A 22,987-nucleotide genomic window follows, 5' to 3' on the forward strand; every position below is an offset into this window, starting at 1 on the left:
TCACATGGATCAAGACAAACCTGGGGGGGGGGGGTCAGGTGATAGTTCACCAGGTAAAACACATGCTTCACCATGTGAGCCGCTGAATTTAAGCCTTGACACTATCCACTGCATAGTCTATTCTCCCACAGTATCAGGTGAACAAAATCGCTTATAATACTTTTTTTATTTGCAAGGCCTTTACATGTATGATTTCACCACTCCAGAGTAGTTTTTTTGTTTTTTGTTTGTTTTTTTTAACTTGAAACAGGCAAACATTGAGAGGGAAGGGGAAAGGGAGAGTCAGAGAGCCAGCCACCTGAAGCACTGCTCCACTACTTGTGAAGCTTTCCTCCCTGCAGTGGAGGCAGCAGGGGCTTAAGCCTGGGTCCTTGCGCACTATGATGCGCACTCACCCAGGTATGCATACCGCCATCTGGCCCCTCCAAGTAGCTTTTTTCACTCAGACAGAAATAGAGACAGAGAGGGAGTCGGGCTGTAGCGCAGCGGGTTAAGCGCAGGTGGCGCAAAGCACAAGGACCAGTATAAGGATCACAGTTCAAGCCCTGGCTCCCCACCTGCAGGGAAGTGGCTTCACAGGCGGTGAAGCAGGTCTGCAGGTGTCTATCTTTCTCTCCCCCTCTCTGTCTTCCCCTCCTCTCTCCGTTTCTCTCTGTCCTATCCAACAACGACGACAACAACAATAATAACTACAACAATAAAATAACAAAGGCAACAAAAGGGAATAAATAAAATAAAATATTTAAAAAAAAAAAAAGAAATAGAGACAGAGAAAGGAAGAGATGTAGTAACACCAGAGGTCTGTCCAGCACCATGGTGCTCCCACGTGGTACTGGCCTCAAACTAGAGTGATACGTGTGCCAAGGCACATACCTAATTCAGTGAGCTTCCCTTTTTTGACCTCACATACATGATTATTTCTCCCAAAGAAATAATCTTATCTTAAAGGCTTAGAACACACCTATTTTCTACAAGGTAGAAAAAAATAGTCCAGGGTGGAGAAGATAGCAAAATGGTTATGCAAAGAGACTTATGCCTAAGGTCCCAATGTCCCAGGTTCAATCGCTTGCGCCACCATAAACCAGGGCTGATCAGTGCTCCAGTGGGGAAAAAAAAAGTCAAGTCCTCTTTCAGAGTATCTCTGAATATAGCTCGTTAAATGTGCTCTCCCTACAGCATACCAAAATGCATACATTTCAAACTTCTTTACTGGATCTACACTCTGGTCCAATGGACAGAGCCATACATCTCTGTGGCCAACAAATGACAGTATCTGGCACAGGAATATTCAACAAATATTTGATGTTTAAATTAAGATAAAAATTAAATTAAACTTTAGAGTCAGTACCCGAAGTACACATATGCCATTTACTAAAGAATGAATCACCCGCATAAACTATCAGACCTCCAGAGAAGTGAGTATTGTTTTAAAAACTGCTAAGCCTAACTGATAAACCGACCCTCAGAGAAGTCATCAGACCTTTATACCAAGATAGCCACACGACTGCCAATAGTAGCAAGAGCAAACGATATCCTGAAACAGCTATATTAGTGTCTTAACAAGTGTCCAGCTGAAATCCTACTGCTCCATGTTGTACTACCTACAATACAGTGCTCTGATCTGCAACATTTGAAGACAGACATTATTTGGTCTCAGTCAGAAAAGAACTGCAGCACAGGACACTGATAAAACACCTTAGTCTAAAGAACAGTACAATATTGGGTTACTGGAAAAATTCATGATGCATTTTTCTATTTTATTCCTATAATTTTTATTATTTTATTTTATTTATTATTATTATTATTTTATTCCTATTATTTTATTTCTATAAAGAACAAAGATCAATGATAAACTGCCACTTTACTGATAACCTTTTGCCATCTTTCAATGAGTTTTATAATTCCTCATTCATAGAGACATCTTTATCAGCAAAAAACCTAAACAATGCACTGGTTTATAGCATCATCTAAATGGAAAACTATACCATGTCTGGAGTTTTGAGGAGACTGAAAGAAGGGAAGTCTAACGGCACATTAGTCAGCTAAGTGTGGTGGATATAGCAACATATCCCAACAAAGCTCCAAAATTTCTGGGTGATCAAATTTGTGAGTGCTCTCATGTTGTGAGGGAACACAACTCCTTTACAATTAATGAGTTTCTGGATGACGATTCATTCAAACTGTCCAATTACTGACAGTACACATTCAAACTGGTTTACTGGTTCCTTGGTTCTTCTTCTAGCGTTTGCCCTTCTTCCATAGCCAGTCAACGGCGTCAGGTTGAGCCTGATGTAAAGTTTCGAGACCTCCTTTGAATCCTTGGTAAGAGCTTGGAAAACACACCTATAAAATTCCTAAACAAGGGAGTCCGGAGGTAGCGCAGGGGTTTAGGGCATGTGGCGCAAAGCTCAAGGATCCTGGTTCTAGACCCTGGCTCCCCACCTGCAGGGGAGTCGCTTCAAAGGCGGTGAAGCAGGTCTGCAGGTGTCTATCTTTCTCTCCTCCTCTCTGTCTTCCCCTTCTCTCTCTCCATTTCCCTCTGTCCTTTCCAACAACGACGACATCAACAATAACTACAACAACAATAAAAACAACAAGGGCGGGAGTCGGGCGGTGGTGCAGCGGGTTAAGCGCATGTGGCGCGAAGCACAAGCACCAGCGGGAGGATACCGGTTCGAGCCCCCGGCTCCCCACCTGCAGGGGAGTCGCTTCACAGGCGGTGAAGCAGGTCTGCAGGTGTCTGTCTTTCTCTCCCCCTCTGTCTTCCCCTCCTCTCTCCATTTCTCTCTGTCCTATCCCAACAACGACGACAACAATAAAATAACAAGGGCAACAAAAGGGAATAAATAAATAAATAAATATAAGAAAAAGAAACTCCCCCACAGGGAGTCAGGCAGTCGCGTATCCGGTTAAGCGCACATGGTGCAAAGCACAAGGACTAGCTTAAGGATCCTGGTTCAAGCCCCCAGCTCCCCACAAGAGGTGAAGCAGGTCTGCAGGTGTCTTTCTCTACCACCACCACCACCCCCCCCCGTCTTTCCCTCCTCTCTCCATTTCTCTCTGTCCTATCCAACAAAAACGACAATAAAACAAGAGCAACAAAAAGGAATAAATATTTTTTAAAAACAAATAAATAAAATAAAATTCCACCACAATGAGAGCATAACCTTTCACTGATGAATATGTCTCTGTGGCAGATCATCACATCAGGAGCAAGACCACTTGAACACATTGTTTTAAGGAACTGACTTATCATCAGTTACTAGGCAATTCAAAAAAAGGATCATTTTCCTCATGTTTACTGAGCATATCACAGAAGTTTACATACACTGTCAAATGAACCTCTTTGAGTTCATGAGGAACCCAAATATCGAGTTTCTTTACATATCCCACCTTCTTCAGATGGTTATAAATGATGGTTATTCAATGTTTTTGCAATCTCTTGTATCATGTAATATGGGTTTGACTTGATCAATGACTTATTAAATATTTTTTAACTTTATTATATTTAAAATAAACACAACAGAGAGAAATTGGGAGGGGAGAGGGTGATAGAAAAGGAGAGACACCTGGTTGAGCGTTCATGTTGCAGTGCTTAAGAATCCAGGTTCAAGCCTCCAGTCCCCACCTGCAGGGAAAAAGCTTCAGGAGTGGTGAAGCAGTGCTGCAGATGCAGGTGTCTCTGTCTCTCTCCCTCTCTTAATTTTTAACTTTCTATCCAACAAATCAATAAAAAAGGTTTAAATTAAATTTAAAAAGGAGACACCTGAAGCATTACTTCACTGCTGTGAATCTCCCCCTGAAAGTAGGAAATGAGGGGCTTGAACCTGGGTCCTTGTCCATAGTAATACACGCACTTAACTAGGTGAGCCACCACTGCCCACCACCACCACCACCCCAGTCTTTATTTTTCCTCATCAACCTTGGTGGGCCTGACCTAGGAGCATTGATAGATCAAAATCACCAGCACAGAATTTCATGAACCATCACTGGCACTGACGTTCTTGTACAGCACTATCACCATAAACTCTCCACACTTTTCACAAGCTTGACAGGAATTATTCCTTTTAAAAGTAAAGTATAACATGACAAAAAATGCAGTTTGGTTTCCCATCATCAACTTGGTGTAAAATCTCCAAAACCCAACCAAATCAGTTTAATTTTTTTTTAATATTTATTTCCTTTTGTTGCCCGTTTTATTGTTGTCGTGGTTGGATAGGACAGAGAGAAATGGAGGAGGGGAAGACAGAGAGGGGGAGAGAAAGACAGACACCTGCAGACCTGCTTCACCACCTGTGAAGCGACTCCCCGGCAGGTGGGGAGCCGGGCTTGAACCGGGATCCTTATGCTGGTGCGCTTTGTGTGCCCTTAACCCGCTGCGCTACTGCACAACTCCCCTCCCCCTAATCAGTTTTTTAAATAAAGCTAGAACCTGTCAAATGACACAGCAGTAACATAGATTCAAATAACTCTAATACTTCCAAAAATGAACACCATCTGCTGCAAAAATACATCATTACTTTTCCAACAACCCAATACCATAGGCTATCCAAGAGAACTAGCTACACACTTGACCATAAGCATTAAATAAATTGGGCTCTTGGAGAAGTTACTTAATATTTGGTACATCTGATTACTTAATGAAATATGTCTTCCAAAACACAGCTTCAATTTGGGATCTGTGCTAATTACTTAATTTTACTACAGAATCAGCTGCCAATAAAGCAATGTTTCCAAAAGCTTTTCACTATTTAGAGTAAAGTGAATCAGAATTTAGTAATGGTCAAAGACCAGCTTACTCCTTGTGCATAATATCAGTTTAAGACCATCTAAACTGGGAGTTGGGTGGTAGCGCAGCGGATTAAGCGCTCGTGGCGCAAAGCACAAGGACCAGTGAAGGATCCCGGTTTGAGTCCCTAGCTCCCCACCTGCAGGGTAGTCACTTCACAGGCAGTGAAGCAAGTCTGCAGGTGTCTCTCTGTCTCTCTTCCTCTCTATCTCCCCCTTCTCTCTCAATTTCTCTCTGTCTCTATCCAAAAACAAAACAAAACAAAACAAAAGACCATCTAAACCTATGTTTCACTGAGAACTGAGGAAGCCAATGCAAATTTTTCAAGAGATTAACCAAATTATTTTTTTAATATTTACTTTATTTATTCCCTTTTGTTGCCCTTGTTGTTTTTTTACTGTTGTAGTCATTATTGTTGTTGTCGTTGTTGGATATGTGGTTTTCACATGGACAAAATGACTAACTTAAGGTCACAAGCTATTTTGTAAGAAAAGCAGTAATACCAAAATCTCAGGTCCAGCACTAATTCCTATCTACTAAAAGGAGACACAATTACTGTATTAATTTGTTTTCTGTTTAACAATTTTAAAAACAATAGTATAATATTTTATCATATCCCATTTGTACTGTTTCGGTTTACTAAACAACTTTATAACAGAACATAAACTTGGCATGGAAAAGCAAATGTAAGGCATCCTAGGGGCTCGGCATTGGTGCAGCCAGTAGCACACAAATGCTACAGTGCACAAGGACCCACGTTCAGCCCCTGGCTCCCAGACTGCAGGGTGGGAAGCTTCAGTGCTGCAGGTGTCTCTCTTTCTCTCCATTCCTCTCAATTGCTTTGTCTCTACCCAAAAACAAATAAGTAAATAAATAAAATATTTAAGGAGCCAGGTGGTGGTGCACCTGGTTAAACACACGCATTACAGTGCACAAGGACCCAGGTTCAAGCCCCTGGTTCCCACCTGCAGGGTGAAAGTTTCCCAAGTGGTAAAGCAAGGGGTGCGGGTGTCTCTCTCAGTCTCTCTCCCTCTCTATCTCTCCTCACCTCTCAATTTCTCTCTGTCACTATCCAATAATAAAGATAAATAAAAAATAAAATAGTTTAGAGAAAGAAATCCTGCCACAGGGCACCAGGCAGTGATGCACCTGGTTAAGTGCTCACATTACAATGCACAAGGACCTGGGCCGGGTGGTGATGCATCTAGTTAAGCGCACGATACAATGCACAAGGACCCAGGTTCAAGCCCTTTGTCCCCACCCATGGGGGGGGGGGACTTCAGGAGTGGTGAAGCAGGGCTGCAGGTGTCTCTGTTTCTCTCCCTCTCTACCTCCCACCTCCCTGTTCCACCTAATTTCGCTCTGCTTCTGTCCCCTAACCGCCAAAGTGACTCTATACGGAGACAACTTCTTTAGGAGATAACTAGGTAGCTTCCGGTGCCACCAGAAAAGCAGAAGAGAACAGCAGCTTATGCACATTCAAAGCACTTGCACCCCCCCACTCCCTCCTCCCCCCTGCACTCGTTCCTCACCCTTCCACGACCCAACTGTCTCTCATTCTTTGCCCTAGAAAGTTTCCTTCTGTGAGCCAGGAGCTTGTCAGTAACTTTGTCTGGGCCCTCTAACCTTCAAAACAGTGAAAAAAAGCAATGACTAAATTCTCTAGTTTACAGTATTCTGCTATGAAGCCTGAGCTAACAGTTTGTGTGTAGAGGGACGATGCCTGTACTTGAATGGACATGCATAGGAAAGGTTTACAAACATATACAAATGAGCTATTAGTAATAAATAAGGAGACTGGTTAACTTTGCCTTTATGTGTATTTCTATTCCAGTGTGACTTTCATTATCTAAAAATGAAATTAATGAAGTCAATAGTAAGACAAATAAAAACAAATATGTAAATATGCCAATAAATACAAAAGCATGGATACATATTTTTTAGTATTTTGGGACTGGGGAAATAGCATTAGTAGTTACCAGACACCAAGATTACAATCTAGTGTGGGAACAAGGATTTTATCTTCATGTCTCAAGCCAACTAAATCTTTGCTCTGGCTTATGGTGGTACTACGGGGGATTGAACCTAGGATTTCGGAACCTCAGGCAAGAGAATTTCTTTGCATAACCATTATACTATCTACCCCGCCTCCAATTAAATCTTTATTCTACTCCAATTAAATTTACCAATTAAATCTACTGCATTTGAAATAATGTGTATAAAGTACAAATACTAAACTGAATACCTTCAATATTGATGGTTAAATTGGTGAACCCAAGTCAAACTAGATTTAAACTTTAGAACATCCCAAGACCAAGGAAAACATTAAATGTTAAGAACCTAAAACAATTAAAAACTAATAATAATAATTACACTGATATCTCACAAAGATCTCCTTCACACTGCCAGGTCAAAAGAAATGCTTATTAAGAAAATATAATAGGGAGTAGAGCGGTAGCACAGCGGTTTAAGCGCACGTGTCTCTCCCCCCCTCTCTGTCTTCCCCTGCTCTCTCCATTTCTCTTTGTCCTATCCAACAACGACATCAATAATAACTACGGCAATAAAACAAAGGCAACAAAAGAAAATGAATATTATATATATATTATAATATATATTACACTGTATACATAAAAAGGAAGCAACAGTGGCCAGGCAGTGGCACAACTGATTAACTGCTCACATTACAGTGCACGAGGACCCAGGTTCAAGCCCCTGGTCCCCACCTGCAGCAGAATGATGAAGCAGAGCTTCAAATGTCTGTCTCTCTCCCTCTCTATCTCCTCCTCCTCTCTCAAGTTCTCTGTCTCTATACAACAATATATAAGTAAAATACTTTTTAAAAGAGAGGACATTAAAAAATAAGTAAGCAACAAATAGAAATATAGCACCTTTTTAAAGTTTAAACATCATTGCAACAAAGTATACTAAGAAGAAAATGCCTTTGTGCTTCAGTTTTCCAGTGTTAGCAAATGAGAACAAAATTTTCTTGCACTTAACCACCAAAGTTTTAACACAATAAGTAACACTAACAAAACAACTCTGCAAATGTAAAATACTAGAGCAAAGGTCAAAGATACCTAGAGGTTATGCATACAAAGGTTATCCTAGTGTTCTGGGAGGTAACCCAGTGGATAAAGCATTCGATTCTCAACCATGAGGGCCCAAGTTCAATCCCCAAGAACATATGTACTAGAGTGATGTCTGGTTCCTTCTCTCTCTCCTGTCTTTCTCATGAATAAATACTTATTTTTAAAAAAAGTTGGAGTCGGGCGGTAGCGCGGCAGGTTAAGTGCACATGGCGCAAAGGTCTGCAGGTGTCTTTCTCTCCCCACCTTCCCTTCCTCTCTCCATTTCTCTCTGTCCTATCTAACAACGATGACATCAGTAACAACAACAATAATAACTATGAAAGGGCAACAAAAGGGAACAACTAAATTTAAAAAAAAAAATTTTAAGTTATCCTGGGACTGGGTGGTGGCGCACCTGGTTGAGTGCACATATTACAATGCACAAGGACCCAGGTTCAAGCCCCCGGTCCCCACCTGCAAGGGGAAAGCTTTGCAAGTGGTGAAGCAGTGCTGCAGGTATTTCTGTCTCTCCCTCTATCACCCCCGTCCCTCTTGATTGCTGGCTTTCTCTATCCAACAAATTTTTTTTTTTAATTAAAAAAAAAAAAAAACATTGGGGGGGGGAGAGAACACAGGTCCAAAAAGGATCTAGTGGGGGTTGTATTGTTATATGGAAAACTGGTAAATGTTATGCATGTAGAAACTATTGTATTTACTGTCGAATGTAAAACATTAATTCACCAATAAAGAAATTTAAAAAATAACATTTAAAAGAAAGTTACTGTAAGGAGTAGAGAAGTAAAGCGACAGAGCTAGAGGGCTGTATAAGTGAGTGAGTTATAGGCAGTAACTGCACGGAATGCTACTCTACAGTCAAAAAAGGCGGCGTTGTGCCCTCTGGGACAAAACAGATGGAACTGGAGGTAAAAGGGGTGAAAGACAACGTCCAGATGATTTCACTCATGTGGAATCTAGAACTTGCAAAAAGCAAGCAGGCAAAAACAAACCCGGAAGTAAAGTGTCACTAAGACTTTGTGAGAAGTATGGTCACTGGGAGGGTGAGGGCACAAACTTGAGCGGTGAGTATGGTGTGGAACTATATATACCCTCTTCACAGAAAGAAGTCTACTTATCTAGATCAAACCTTCTCATTTTTATGTTTTCAACTAACTCAATCACAACACATACACATGTAAATTAAAAATTAAATCATACTATAAATTTTAATCACCAAAAAAGATTAAAATTGTATGACAGCTAATTCCAAACACTAGAAGGAATATGGAACTACTTGGCATTATATACTCAAGCTGAACACATTTATATCCTATTTATGACCAAATAATCCCACTCCTAGTTGATTCAACTTAAGTGCACTCACTTATTCAACCAAAAATCATGTTCAAGAATGTTCAAAAAACTGCTCTTAACAGACAAAAACTGGAAACATTCCAGTGCCCAATAGTAAAATGAGAAAATAAAATTTTGTATATTCATACAATGTAACACCAAGCAGGAATGGAGATTTCCCCCTACCTAGTACGGATGTATTTCCTAAGACTGCTGAAAGAATTCCAGAGTACAGACTACATGATTCCATTCCTACAACATTCAAAAGAATAAACAAAAATAGAAAATTAATCTACAGAGTTAGAATGCAGAAAGAGAAACCAGTAGTTACCTTTGAGAAAGGGTAGTGACTGAGAGCAGGCCTCTGGGAGTACTGTTTATATTCTATTTCTTGGGATTAGTGGTCAAGAAATAGAATACACACTATGTATTCATCATGTAAAAGTTCCAAGAACTTGTGATTTGTACATTTGTCCGTGTGTGTGTGTGTGTGTGTGTGTGTGTGTGTGTGTACACATATTCTAAATTTAAAAATTAACACACAAATAAGCAATCTGGGAGGTGGCACAGGGGACAAAGCACTAGACTTGTTAAGCATGAGCTCATGTCCTGGGCTTACTCCTTGACACTGCATGAGACAGAGGAATGCTTAGGTGTTCGAAAAATAACCTTTTAAAAATAAAAGATAAAAAAAATACATGAGGGGCTGGGTGGTGGCACACCTGGTTGAGCGCACATGCTACAGTACACAAGGACCTGGGTTCGAGCCCCCAGTCCCCACCTGCAGAGGGAATGCTTTGCAAGAGGTGAAGCAATGTTGCAGGTGTCTCTCTGTCTCTCCTTCTCTATCAACCCCCTTCCCTCTCGATTTCTGGCTATCTCAATCCAGTAAATAAAATAAAGATAATAAAAATTTTTTTTTTTAATTCACAAGATACCAACATGCCCAAACAATGTATCTCTCTGCAGAATAGTCAGTTTATCAGAGCAGACAAGTATGTGACCTCTCAGGTAAAGATACACTGTATATATTACATGTAAAAAAGAACAAAAAAAATAGAAGTCAAACAAAATTGTGGTGCTACATGATCTGGTCAGCAACTGATAAAATTTGCATTTTTCCTAGTAGCAATGTATCACTTCACACACTTACCAAACCTGTCTAGCTGTCCAGGATATGGGGCAGTGGTTAGTGCTGGATTTCAAAGTGTGACATCTTGAGTTTGATCCCTGGCATCACATGTGCCAGAGTGATGCTCTAGCTGGCTCTCTCATGTTAATGAATAAATCTTAAAAATAAATAAATAGGGGGAGTCAGGCAGTAGCGCAGCGGGTTAAGCACAGGTGGCACAAAGCTCAAGGACCAGCATAAGGATCCTGGTTAGAACCCCCGACTCCCCACCTGCAGGTGGGTCGCTTCACAAGCAATGAAGCAGGTCTGCAGGTGTCTATCTTTCTCTCCCTGTCTCTGTCTTCCCCTCTCTAGATTTCTCCCTCTCTAGATTTCTCTATGTCCTCTCCAACAGCAATGACAATAATAACAACAAGGACAACAAAAATGGGGGGAGGAATGGCCTCCAGGAGCCCCAGCGATAACCCTGGAGACAAAAAAAAGATACTGTATAAGAATACAGTAGAATAAGTAGAATAAGTAGAAGTGGGCTCAGGAGATAGCATAATAGTTAAGCAAAAGACTTTCATGCCTGAGGCTCTGGGTTCCCAGGTTCAGTCCTCAACACCAGCATAAACCAGAGCTGAGCAGTGCTCTGGTATATTAAAAAAAAAAAAAAAAAAACTAAATATAATTATTTCAAAACAGCCATTTTATCATCAACTCCCTCTTTTCTGATTCCTGAGCTTAACTTGCTACTTAATGGCATGAAGCAACTTTGCCTTATCTATATGGAGTCAAAACCAAGGTACTGAGAGATAAAGAAAAGAAGAGCCTTAGGCTTCGAGAGTCAAGTTAAAGCAAGTCCAACATAAATCACCTATTTAATCAAGTAAATGTTAAATAACTTAATACTAATTGTGAAACCACTCCTTACTGTTAACTACTTATTTTCTCAAGAATCTATATCCCAGACAGAATCAGGCTGGGAGTATGGATCCACCTGCCAACATCCACATCCAGTGGAGAAGATTACTGAAGCCAGACCTTCCACCTTCTGCATCCTATAAAGAATGTTGGTCCATACTCCCAGAGAGGTAAATGTCAGGAAGATGACTAGAGGGCTCTGAACTCCAATTCTATCACGACTGGAAAAAAGAAGTGGAAAGGAAAAGAAAAAGAAAAAACAAAACGGAAGGAATGGCACTCATTATTAGTAGATGTGACTTAGAAAATGGAGGGTGTGGTGTGGTGTGGTGTGGTGTGGTGTGGTGTGGTGTGGTGTGGTGTGGTGTGGTGTGGTGTGGTGTGGTGTGGTAGACAGCATAATGGTTATGGAAAAAGTTTCTCATGCCTGAGGCTCCAAAGTCCCCAGCACTACCCTAAGCCAGAGCTGAAGACAGAGCTCTGGTTTAAATAAAATAAAATTTTAAAAAAGTAAGAGAAGGCAGGACCATAAAGAAAACAGGCTATATATGAACATATATCCCAATTACTCTGTATTCTGAGAAGTGAAAATGCCCTTTGAGCCACTGCCAATATTTTCTTCCACCTACCATGTTAACTTCACCTCCCATCACCACCTGTTAACATAGTGTTCACAGGTCCCAAACCTATTAACTACTGTGTGTTCATGAGAAAAATCCTATAAAGATCACAACTAAAATCAGCAACTCTTAAGATAATTCTTTCTGCATGTTCTACTGCTTACTAATCAAACATCATTATTAAAAGTAATCTGAGCCACAACTCTCAAATTCTGCAAGTTTAACTCGAAAATACGAAAGTACTCCTCATAAGTGATAAACTTCCACCAATAAAAGAACCATTTTTACAAAACATCTTCAGATACAAATGCACGTCTTCAGCGCTAGATATACATCGACGCTGAAATCATACCCATCAAACAAAAAAGAAACAAAAGAAAGCATATATGTGGAGACATTTAACAATCCTAATTCAGTAAACAAGTAAAACCTCAAGTGCATTACAGTTTTAAGAGGATTCTCACATGTAAGTTAAATTGCTTTTAAGACCAGATTACTTTGACCGAAAAATGACTTAAGATCTCCTACAAAGTAGGTTTTTCTCATTTGGTTAAGTAGTATACTGAGAACATACACACCACACACCACACACACACACCACACACACACACACACACACACACACACACACACACACACACACACACACACACACACACACACACACACCACACGCGCGCGGAAAGAAAGGATCTGACACCTGTTCTACCGGTTTTCCTTAAGAGCCTGCATTCAGTCAAGCAGATTCCACATGCTAACAGCTAAACGGTCTCAAGCCAATCGATAAACAAACGAAAAGGCGAAAAATGACCACTCTAAGAAACCAGAACGCAAGTGCTCAATCACACACACATGCAACTGCAGAGGGCACGCATTCAAAGCGCCGGGCTCCGAGTTTGCAGGACACGAGATTCTCAGGCATCCCAAGTGACACCCGCAGCAAACTTATTCCGGCTTGTGCGAGACCACGGAGTGGACATGCACTTCGGGCCAAAGTCCTGCTCTGCATCCCAAGCTGCGGTCGGTCCCTACAGATCCCCGGGAAGCCAGAGCTGCCAGGAGCACCTTCTCCCTCCCACCAGCCCAGGTGCTCCGGGTCCCCTGGAGAGCCGCCACCGCCCGCCCGCGGACGCCGTCCACACCCGCACTCCAGGCACGTGTGCCTGCAGACCCGGCCCCTTTCCACACTCCCCGGAAACGACACCCCCTTTTCTCACACCCCGCACGCCGCAGCCCATCCCCCTTCCTCCCGGCCCCCACCCGCGCCCCCCGCCCCCCGGCACCGAGCCTTCCCGCACTCCCGGCTCGCGGGCGGAGACCCGCAGGAAACGCGGAGGCCGAGGCCGAGGCCCCGGCCAGGCCCAGCCGGCGCCCGGCGAGGAGGCGGCGCCGGAGGAAGGAGCCCGCGGGCGGGCCCCAGCCTGCCCTCCGGCCTGCGCCGCCGCCCTCCCGCCCGGCCCCCGCCCGGCCCGGCCCGCACTCACTCGCCAGCCGCGGTCCGTCGAGCACCCCGCTGCCGCCGCCTCCGCCGACCGCAGGTCCGGAGCCCGGGCCCCCCAGCTCCGGCTTCTTGGGCCCCGGGGGCGGCCCGGTCCCGCCGCTCGGCATGGCTCCGGGCGGATAGCCGGCCCCGGGCGCGCCCGCCAGAGCCAGGGGGACGCTGTTGCTATGGAGGCCGAGGCCCGGGGCGGCCCCGGCGGCCGGGTCCTCATGCAGGAACTGACACTCCTCCCCGTAGAAGCAAGTCTTATCCTTGGCGTAGTAGCGGCAGTACTTGAGCTTCACGCCCGCCGCCGCCCCGCCGGGAACACCCCCGACCCCCGGCGGGGCCACTGCCACCGCCAGCGACGACGAGGAAGGGGAGGCGGCGGCCGAGGGGGGCGGGAGGCCGCCGCCACTGTTCATGGCAACGCCGCAGCCTCGTCTTCCGCTGCCGCCCGAGGAGCCGCCGCCGCCGCCACCATAGACGGGGGAGAGAAGGAAGCCGCCGCCGCCGGGGCCGGAGCGGAGCCCGGCCGGGTGGGTCTGTCCCGCTGCGGGAGCCGGAGCCGCCCGGGGAGAGGGGGAGGGGGAGGAGGGGGAGGAAGGCGGGGAGGGGAGGGGGAGACCGGGGATTCTCACTCTCTCTCGTTCTCTTTCCTTAAAGGGGCCGCGCGGGACGAGGGGGTGGGCGCGAGGACCCGGACGGGGACCTCGAGGGCGCTGGCGAGCTCGGGGAGCGGCGGCGGGAGCGGCGGCGGACGAGGAAGGAGGGCGGCGGGGCCACGGTTGCTTTTTAAATTCTGCCTCCACTCGCTCTCTCGCGCTCTCGCTCCTCCGACTTGTTTATTCCATTTTCCTCTTCCTGAGACGGCGGTCGCGTCTGCGCCTGCGCGCCCGGGCGCGGGGGCTTGTGGGTAGCAGAGCGCGAGGGGAAGCCCGGCCGGGCGTCGGGGCCCCGGGGCAGCCGCGAGCCGCAGGCGGTTGGGCGAGTGGGTGGTGGAGACGAGCCCCGACGCCGAGCTAGATGGCCCAGAGCTCACGAGACGAATACCTTCCTCCTCCGTCTTTCTTCCCTTTTCCTTTTTTTTTTTTTTTTTTTTTTGCATGTCCTCTTCACTTATGAAGTCGGCCGTCACTTTTTAATAGGCAGAAAATGAACAGAAAGTGAACAGCCGTTTTCTAGGGGCTGCACCTGGGGAAGAGGAAGGCAAGCCCTGGCTCTGTTTGCAGCACCCTGCACTCCGTTTGCCACACTTCCTCTCTCTGTTTTGGTCACGTCTTCCCCACGGAGATGCCTAGAACGACAGGACTGATTATCTTAACTTCTGGAGGCATGGCCAAAACACTGAGCCTAAATAAATAAATAAGAAAGGTTGATTAAAAGGAGCCCCTGGCTCAGTGCAGCACCTGTTTCTCTGTACTTGAGCTATTGAAAGCCTAAAGTAAATTTTGAAAACTAAGATGCCCCCTGGGGACAGCACTGCTTAAGTTTCTTCGCTAGTTTTCACTTGTTAATGTACTAAGTTAGTTTAATCTAGTGTTGATTTGAAATTTGTTTTTGAAAGATTTTTTTTCCCTCTACAATGGTCTGCTCTAGGTGTTAACTTTATTGGGGGAGGGGGAGGAATGATCAAGTGCTATAAAGTTTTAAAAGCAATGTTAATATTTTTTTGTTTTTCTCCTCCAAAAGGTTTTCTCAAAAGGCAGTAATATTGCAATAGTGAGAGGTAGGTGGGGCATGTTGGCAGCATTTAAGGAATTATGGAGAACAAAAGAAGTCAGAAAGCCGTTATAAACAAATAGACCACATTGCAAAAGTGGGAGGAGGTAAATTTCTTAAAACACTAATTGGTAAGCCTGGTGATATTCTTCAGCTATACTGGTGGTATTATGTCTTTCCATCTTAAAATATTTTAAATATGTATTTACTAATAGTCATAATGTGTTCCAGGAACTATGCTAAGAACCAGAGAAACCAAAACAAGATGTCCTTTTATCTACATTCAATGGCTTCTTTATACTCTAGATGGAAAAACATAAAGTACACACATCAAAAAGCAGTATCTTAGATGCTGATGTATAATTTTGGCTATTGGACAACACTGAGGAGATTAAACTTCCTAGAGAAAGCTGATGGGTTAGGAGCAGAAGGTGAGAGCGTGTGCTTTGACTTCAAATGGGTCTGAGTTTGTAACCCAGTGCTACACTTAGTGGCTATGTTACTCTGGCTATGTTACTCTGTTATTTAATTTATCTACATCTTCTCTACTCAATATAAAATGGGTAAGAATAGTACCTATTTCATAAAGTGTAAATTGATGTATATAAAGTGTCCCATGTTTAGTAAGAATTCAGGATGTTGTAATATAGTTCTTAATAGTATCTTTGCTAGTAAGAGTTAACCTATAGGAGGTGGGAAAAAGCCTTCCAGCAGAGCATACAATCTGGGAGGGAAAGGTCTTGAGCTGAGAGAGAGCTTATATGAAAATAGTAATAGTGAAAAGTTGAACAAGGGTTAAAACTCAAAAGGTCTTGTAAAGCCATATTAAAACTTTCTTGATGACAGTAAAAAAAAAATTTTTTTTGTTTATTTACATGGTTTTTCCCTTTTTGTTGTTGTCCTTGTTTATCATCATTGTAATTGTTGTCTCTGTTGTTGGATAGGACAGAGAGGAGGGGAAGACGGGGAGAGAAAGACAGACTCCTGCAGACCTGCTTCATCACCTGTAAAGTGAACCCCTTGCAGGGGAGGAGCTGGGGGCTCAAACTGGGTTCCACACGCTGGTCCTTGCGCTTCATGCCATGTGCGCTTAACTCGCTGCGCCACTGCCTGGCTCCCATGATAGTAAAAAGTTTTTAGAGAGGGTTTTTTTTTTTTTTTTACTTTTTTAATTTAAAAAGGACTTTTTAATTGAGGGGTTAATGCTTTACAGTGCAGTCATTGATATATGAGTATAATTTCATTATGCACCAGCACTCCATAGTTCTCCTTCGCCCCTCCCTTCCCCTCATTCCCCCAAGTGCTTTGTTTTGATGAAATACACCATTTTATTGTGGCTTTTTGTTTTTTTCTTTTGTTTTGATTTGGGATAGAGGCAGAAACTGAGACAGAAGGGAGAGATAGAGCAGGAGAAAGAAAGACACCTGCAATTATTTCACCCCTCATGAAGCTTCTACCCTGCAGGTTGGGAGCTGAGGGCTTGAACCTGGGTACTAGTAACTGTGTATACTCAACCAGGTGTGCCACTACCTGGCCCAGGTGTGTGTTTGTAAGTCAGGTAGTGGCATGTTCAAATTTTACTTTAGAAAGTAAAACTGTGGGGAGACCCACGGTAGCGCAGTGGGTTAAGCGCTCGTGGCGCAAAGCATAAGGACCGGCATAAGGATCCCGGTTGCAGCCCGGGCTCCCCACCTGCAGGGGAGTCACTTCACAAGCAGTGAAGCAGGTCTGCAGGTGTCTATCTTTCTCTCTCCCTGTCTTCCCCTCCTCTCTCCATTTCTCTCTGTCCTATCCAACAAGGACATCAATGACAACAATAACTTCAACAGGGGCAAGGTAGTGGCGCACCTGGTTGAGTGCACATGTTACAATGTGCAAGGGCCTGGGTTGGAGCCCCCAGTCCCCACCTGCAGGAGGAATGCTTTGCAAGGTGTGAAGCAGTGTTGCAAATGTCTCTCTGTCTCTCCCTCTGTATCACCCTCTTCCCTCTTGATACCTGGCTGTCTCTATCCAGTAAATAAAAATAAAGATAATTTTAAAAATAAAATAAATAAATAATAATAACTACAATAATAAAACAAGGGTAACAAAAGGGAATAACTAAATATTTTTTTAAAAGGCTAGAAAGTAAAAATGTTTGATCTGCTTAGGAACTCCATGAGCAAAGTAAAGGAGATGGGTCAGCACAATCTTGTTTATCTAAAAAACCTGAATGAGTTTGTTTAGCCTAGAGTTTACAGAAATTTATGATCTTTGTAAACTGCAAAATCTATCCTTAAACTCAGAACTCCAGAGCATATGCTCTTTCCACTATATATTTTACCATTTCTAAATAAACATATACATCTTTTAACTGCTTGGAAAGAAATGACATTAAGACTGTGCTAGTTAAGGAGCAGGAGGATGGCATTTGTGGTTCTACAAAAGACTTTCATGCCTGAGGCTCTGAGACCCCAGGTCCAGTCACTGGCACCACCATAAGCAAGAGCCGTGCAGTACTATGGTTTAAAAAAAAAAAGTACCTGCTAAGAGTATAAGATACAGTATATAGCAAGTGTTGTATTTGGCTCTATTTGGCTCTGATATGCAAAATATACATATAAACTCTGTCCCCCAGAGGTTACTGGGGATTTTGAGGGAAATGGCCAGTGGCATCATTCCTCATCTAATAGTTTTCTGTTAAAACCTTATGAATGAGATGGAGCAAAGTAGGTTAAGACATTACAGTTAGATGGCTTTAATACTCTTTGATTACTCATAATCAAAGCTATTTTGATTATCCCTGCCAAAAGGATGAAGTCAGTGGAGTGACAAGGCAATGGAGAAAAGCAACGGAGACCAGCCTGATAAGGCACCTAACACTTAGTAGCACAGCTGTAGCTGGGGTGTGCATGAAGAAGCAACAAGCTCTTGAAATCTTAGGGATTTCAACAGCTAGCTGCACAGTAAATGTCCCAGGATAAAAATTAAAGTTGGATATAGCTCCATGGTAAAATGCATGCTTCATATGTGTAAGACCTTGGGTGCAGCCTCTGGCAACAAAAAATTAAATTTACCTTCATTCAAAGCTAACAAAATGAAAACTGAGTGTAAATGAGAGAAGACAGCAAAAAGGCAGTTGTCACATTGCTGGTAATTCAGCCTTTCTCCCCCACCTCCCCAAGCCAATTGGCTTTTTTTTTTTTTTCAAAAAAGTTTAAAAATGTGTGCTATCATTCAGCTGTTGTTCTGCTTAACAGATAAATCATAATAACCATAAGATGTATATTTGAAATGTGCTCATAGCAATACTGTATATGTGAGTCAAAAAATAAGTGCACATGATCTGAGTTTGAACCCCAACACCACCTGGAAAGAGTCCTGGGGGAGCCGCAGAGCTTAGTGTTTACCTCTCTACTCTCTGTAACTGAAATGCAGAGAATGGGAAAGTTAACTGGAAGCAGTGAAATTGTGCATACACAAACCTATGGAACCCGCCCACCCCCCAAAAAAAAATTATGCAAGAAAAGATCCTTTGGGATGGGACATGAAAGGATTTCTGGGATAAGAGTGATTGTTTTTTTAGATAGTAGTTGCATATTATTGTTTTTAATGACTCCTTGATAAATATACTTTGTATTCACTTACCTCTCAATTATTTTTAGTGCTGCAGAGGCCTCTCATGTGCAGTTTCACTGCTCCTAGGCCAACCTGTTTTTTGGGTTTTTTTACTTTTTTTATATTTTATTTATTTTCCCTTTTGTTGCCCTTTTTTTTAATTTTTGTTGTACTTATTATTGTTGTTGTTATTGATGTCATTGTTGGATAGGACAGAGAGAAATGGAGAGAGGAGGGGAAGACAGAGAGAGGGAGAGAAAGACAGACACCTGCAGACCTGCTTCACCATCTGTGAAGCGACTCCCCTGCAGGTGGGAGCCTGGGGCTCAAACCGGGATGCTTATGCCGGTCCTTGCACTTTAGGCCACATGTGCTTAACCCGCTGTGCTACTGCCCGACTCCCTTTATTTATTTTTTTTTTCCCTCCAGGGTTATTGCTGGGCTCGGTGCCTGCACCATGAATCCACCGCTCCTGGAGGCCATTTTCCCCCCTTTTTGTTGCCCTAGTTGTTGCAGCCTCGTTGCAGTTATTATTGCCATTGTTGACGTTGCTTTGTTGTTGGTTAGGACAGAGAGAAATGGAGAGAGGAGGGGAAGACAGAGAGAGAGGGGAGAGAAAGATAGACACCTGCAGACCTGCTTCACCGCCCGTGAAGCGACTCCCCTGCAGGTGGGGAGCCGGGGGCTCGAACCGGGATCCTTACGCCGGTCCCTGCGCTTTGCGCCACGTGCGCTTAACCCACTGCGCCACCGCCCGACTCCCTCCCTTTATTTTTTTAACAGAGACGACAGAGGAAGAGATATCACAGCACTTGAACCACCACCCTTGAAGCTTCCTCCAGGAGTGGTGCCAGTTGCCCCCATGTGGTGCCAGGGTTACAGGCCAAGACTTCACATTTGGTAAAAAGCTCCTAGCCCCTCAATGTTCTTGTTATTTTTAAAGTATTTTTATTTGGGCTGGGAAAATAGCTCACTCTTAGAGCAGAGGATTTGTATGCCTGGACCTCTAGAGGCCCCAGGTTCAGTCCCTGACACTACCATATGCCAAAACTGAGAAGTGCCCTGTTGTCTCTCAGTCTCTCTCACGAAAGTAAATCTTTGGGGGCTGGGCGGTAGCGCAGCGGGTTAAGTGCACATGGCGCGAAGTGCAAGGACCGGCGTAAGGATCCAGGTTCAAGGCTCCAGCTCCCCACCTGTAGGGGAGTCGCTTCACAGATGGTGAAGCAGGTCTGCAGGTGTCTGTCTTTCTCTCCCTCTCTGTCTTCCCCTCCTCTCTCGATTTCTCTCTGTCCTATCCGGCAACAACAACAGCAATAACAACAACAAGGGTGATAACAAAGGCAACAAAATGGGAAAAACGGCCTCCAGGAACAGTGGATTTGTGGTGCAGGCACCAAACGCCAACAATAACCCAGGAGGCAAAAAAAAAAAAGTAAATGTTTGAAAACTCAGAGAGGGAGAGAGAGAGAGAGTTTTAGACTAAATAATAGACACAGGGGACCTGGAGCTAACGCGCCTGGTAGAGTACATTATCACACTCAGCAGGTTAGCTAGAGCCCCTGGTCAGCATGTGGGAGCTCCATGGAGAGCCTCAGGGATGGGACAGCGGTGCTGTGGGAGCTCTTCCTCTATGTTTCCTTCTCTGTCTCTCACCCTTTATGTGGGAACAGAAAAATCTGCCAGGGGCAGTGGAATCCTGCAAATGTGAAGCGCCAGCAAAGCCCTGGTAATAATAAAAATAAACAGCATAATAAAGGCCTCTAGGAATTAGAATATGCTATAACAATAAGTTTTTTGATGGTGAGAGACATGACAAAATCTGCTCTCTCAGGCATTATTCAGTAGTGTATTCATTTTGTTGTAAAACGGACCTCCAGAGCTTTTCTCTTGTAGAACTACAGTGCTGTACCCATCAAACGGCTTTCCTTCGCTCACCCCATCTCTGGCAAACATCACTGCATTGTCTCCCTGTATGGATTGGACTGTGTTAGACGCCTCATGGAAGTCATGCAGTCTCTCTCTCTCTCTCTCTCTCATCTGGCTTCATTCACTTATATAAAGTCCTCTAGGTTTATCCATCTATGGTAGCGTATGTCAGAATTAAAGGGACAGATATGAACATGATGATGCAGATAGCTCTTCAAGCCCCTGCTTTTTGATTTAAAATAGTGTCTGATGATGTAAAAAGACCCAAGTTGAGGGGGGTGCGCGGATGTGTTCTACAGACACCTGTGACAGAAACGAGAAACTACGCACATGTCAACAACTGTACTATAAACCATTAACTCCCCAATAAAACGGTGGCAGGGGAGTCCAAAAAACGTGTGGAAAAAGATTATACGTGAGACAAAACAGAACATAGCTCTGCTATTTATGGTGTTCTGTTTTTGTTTGCTTGCTTGTTTTTATGTTGTGTGGGGGTCTAATCCAATTTTTGGCATGTGCAAGGCATGCACGCTACTGCTGAGCCATGTCTTTGCTCCCAAGAGATCCTGCTTCCCATCCTGCACAGATATGCAGAAGTGAGATTGCTATATCATAAAGTAGTATTTTCAAGTTTTGGAGAAACTGCCATATTGCTGTCTATGACGAACCCTTTTATAGTCTCACCAACTATGCAGATGAGTTTGAATTTCCCTATATCCTCACCACGTTTTTTTAAAAACTTTTTTTAAAGCATCTTTATTTTTTTTAACCTTATTTTACTTTGATAGAAAAGAAAGGAATTGAAATGGGGAGAGAGAGAGAAAGGGAGAGAGAGAGAGAGAGGGAAAGGGGCAAACACCTACAGCTTTACCACTCATGAAGTTTTCCCTCTGTAGGTGAGGACCAGGGGCTTGAACTCAGGTCCTTGTGTATGGTAATACATGCACTTAACCAGGTGCACCACCACCTGGCCCCCTTGCCACTTTTTTTTTTTTTTAAAGTAATCAATGACTGGTTATATCAATGGATGGCAACAAACAGCTAATGAATTCACTCAGTGTTTTAAATAGAAACTGTAATGAAAGAGAGATAGAGCAAAAGATACGGAGAGAGACCGGAGCACTGCTCAGCTCTGATTTATGGAGCTGTTGGGAATTGAACCTGTGACCTGAGAGCCTCAGGCATGAAAACCTCTTGTATAACCATTGTGCTGTCTCCCCAGCCCTAAATTTTAGATTTAAAAAAAATTTTTTTTAGTTCCAGTGCTAAGGAGACAGCATAATATTTATGCAAAAACATTTAAAGTCGGGATGAGGGGGGTCACCAGCTGGTAGCACACCGGGTTAAGTGGTTAAGTGCACACGTGGCACAAAGCACAAAGACTGGCTTAAGGATCCCCACCTGCAGGGGTTTGTGGGTCAACAAGTGTCTGTCCGTTCCTCTCTATCTCCCCCTTCCCTCTCAGTTTCTGACTGTCGCTATTCAATAAATAAAGATTAAATTTTTTTAAAAAACAACTTCATAAAAAAAAAAAAAAAAAAAAAGATTTAAAGTCCCAAGTTCACCACCAGAACTGCCATAAGCCAGAGTGAGTAGTGTTCTGGTAAAAATAAATAATAATTAAAATGCTTTATTCCATATCAAGACAGTTTCATGTTGCAAGACAGATGCTAGACTAGCACTGTGGTGCATGGAATGACATAGTTTCAGCCAGGAGCCTTGAGTATGTGAGTTACCATGCTGTTTGCCTGGAAGCCAAATACTAGGTTTTTGCGGTTTGGATTAAATGCATAAAAAGAACCTAAAGTGGGCAGGAGAGAGAGCTAAATGGTTATGCAAAGAGACTCGTGTCTGAGGCTTCACATTCCCAAGTTCAGTCTGCATCACCATAAACTAAAGCTGAGCAGTCCTCTGGCAAAAATATATATAGATATTACTAATAAGTACATTTATATAAAAACAATACAAAACTGGGATATGGAGTTCCAGTGGTGGGAATTGTACTCCTCTTATCCTATGGTCTTGTCAGTGTTTCCATTTTATAAAAAAAAACTTAAAATAATAATAATAATACAAAACATCTCCATAACTGTCTTATTCATGTTGAAGTGATAATATTTTTAATGTATTGAGTTTCTAAAATACATGATGTGGCTTGCATTGAATTTTTACTATGCAGTACTACCCCATGTTGTAGGTAGTTAATTAAATGTAATGCCAGTACAAATTAAGGGGGAAGAATGAAGTTACTGGGTATTAGATAAACATACTAAACTAAGTGAGTTTTTCTTCTTAACCAGTTGAAATAACGTGAAGAGTTATGACTGTGTAGACAGCACCTCTTAGTCTTCCTGAACTCCAGCACAACCTCTAGCTCAACTGGCTGGAGGGAAG

General features: G+C 43.4%; 1 protein-coding gene across 2 annotated transcripts in view; it reads right to left on the minus strand.

Annotated features, from left to right (window-relative positions):
* Positions 1-14,230, minus strand: part of PAN3 (poly(A) specific ribonuclease subunit PAN3) — a 148,093-nt gene extending 133,863 nt beyond the window's left edge. The window contains exon 1 of one of the 2 annotated variants that reach the window (XM_060191690.1): positions 13,353-14,230. In XM_060191690.1, the coding sequence (XP_060047673.1) occupies positions 13,353-13,773 (421 nt within the window). In that variant the 5' untranslated portion in view covers positions 13,774-14,230. The remainder of the gene's footprint in view (positions 1-13,352) is intronic. The other variant, XM_060191691.1, reaches the window with a different exon arrangement.
* Positions 14,231-22,987: the final 8,757 nt, after the last annotated feature.

The sequence above is a fragment of the Erinaceus europaeus genome, chromosome 5 (genome assembly GCF_950295315.1).
Source record: "Erinaceus europaeus chromosome 5, mEriEur2.1, whole genome shotgun sequence".
In the NCBI taxonomy this organism is placed as follows: Eukaryota; Metazoa; Chordata; class Mammalia; order Eulipotyphla; family Erinaceidae; genus Erinaceus; species Erinaceus europaeus.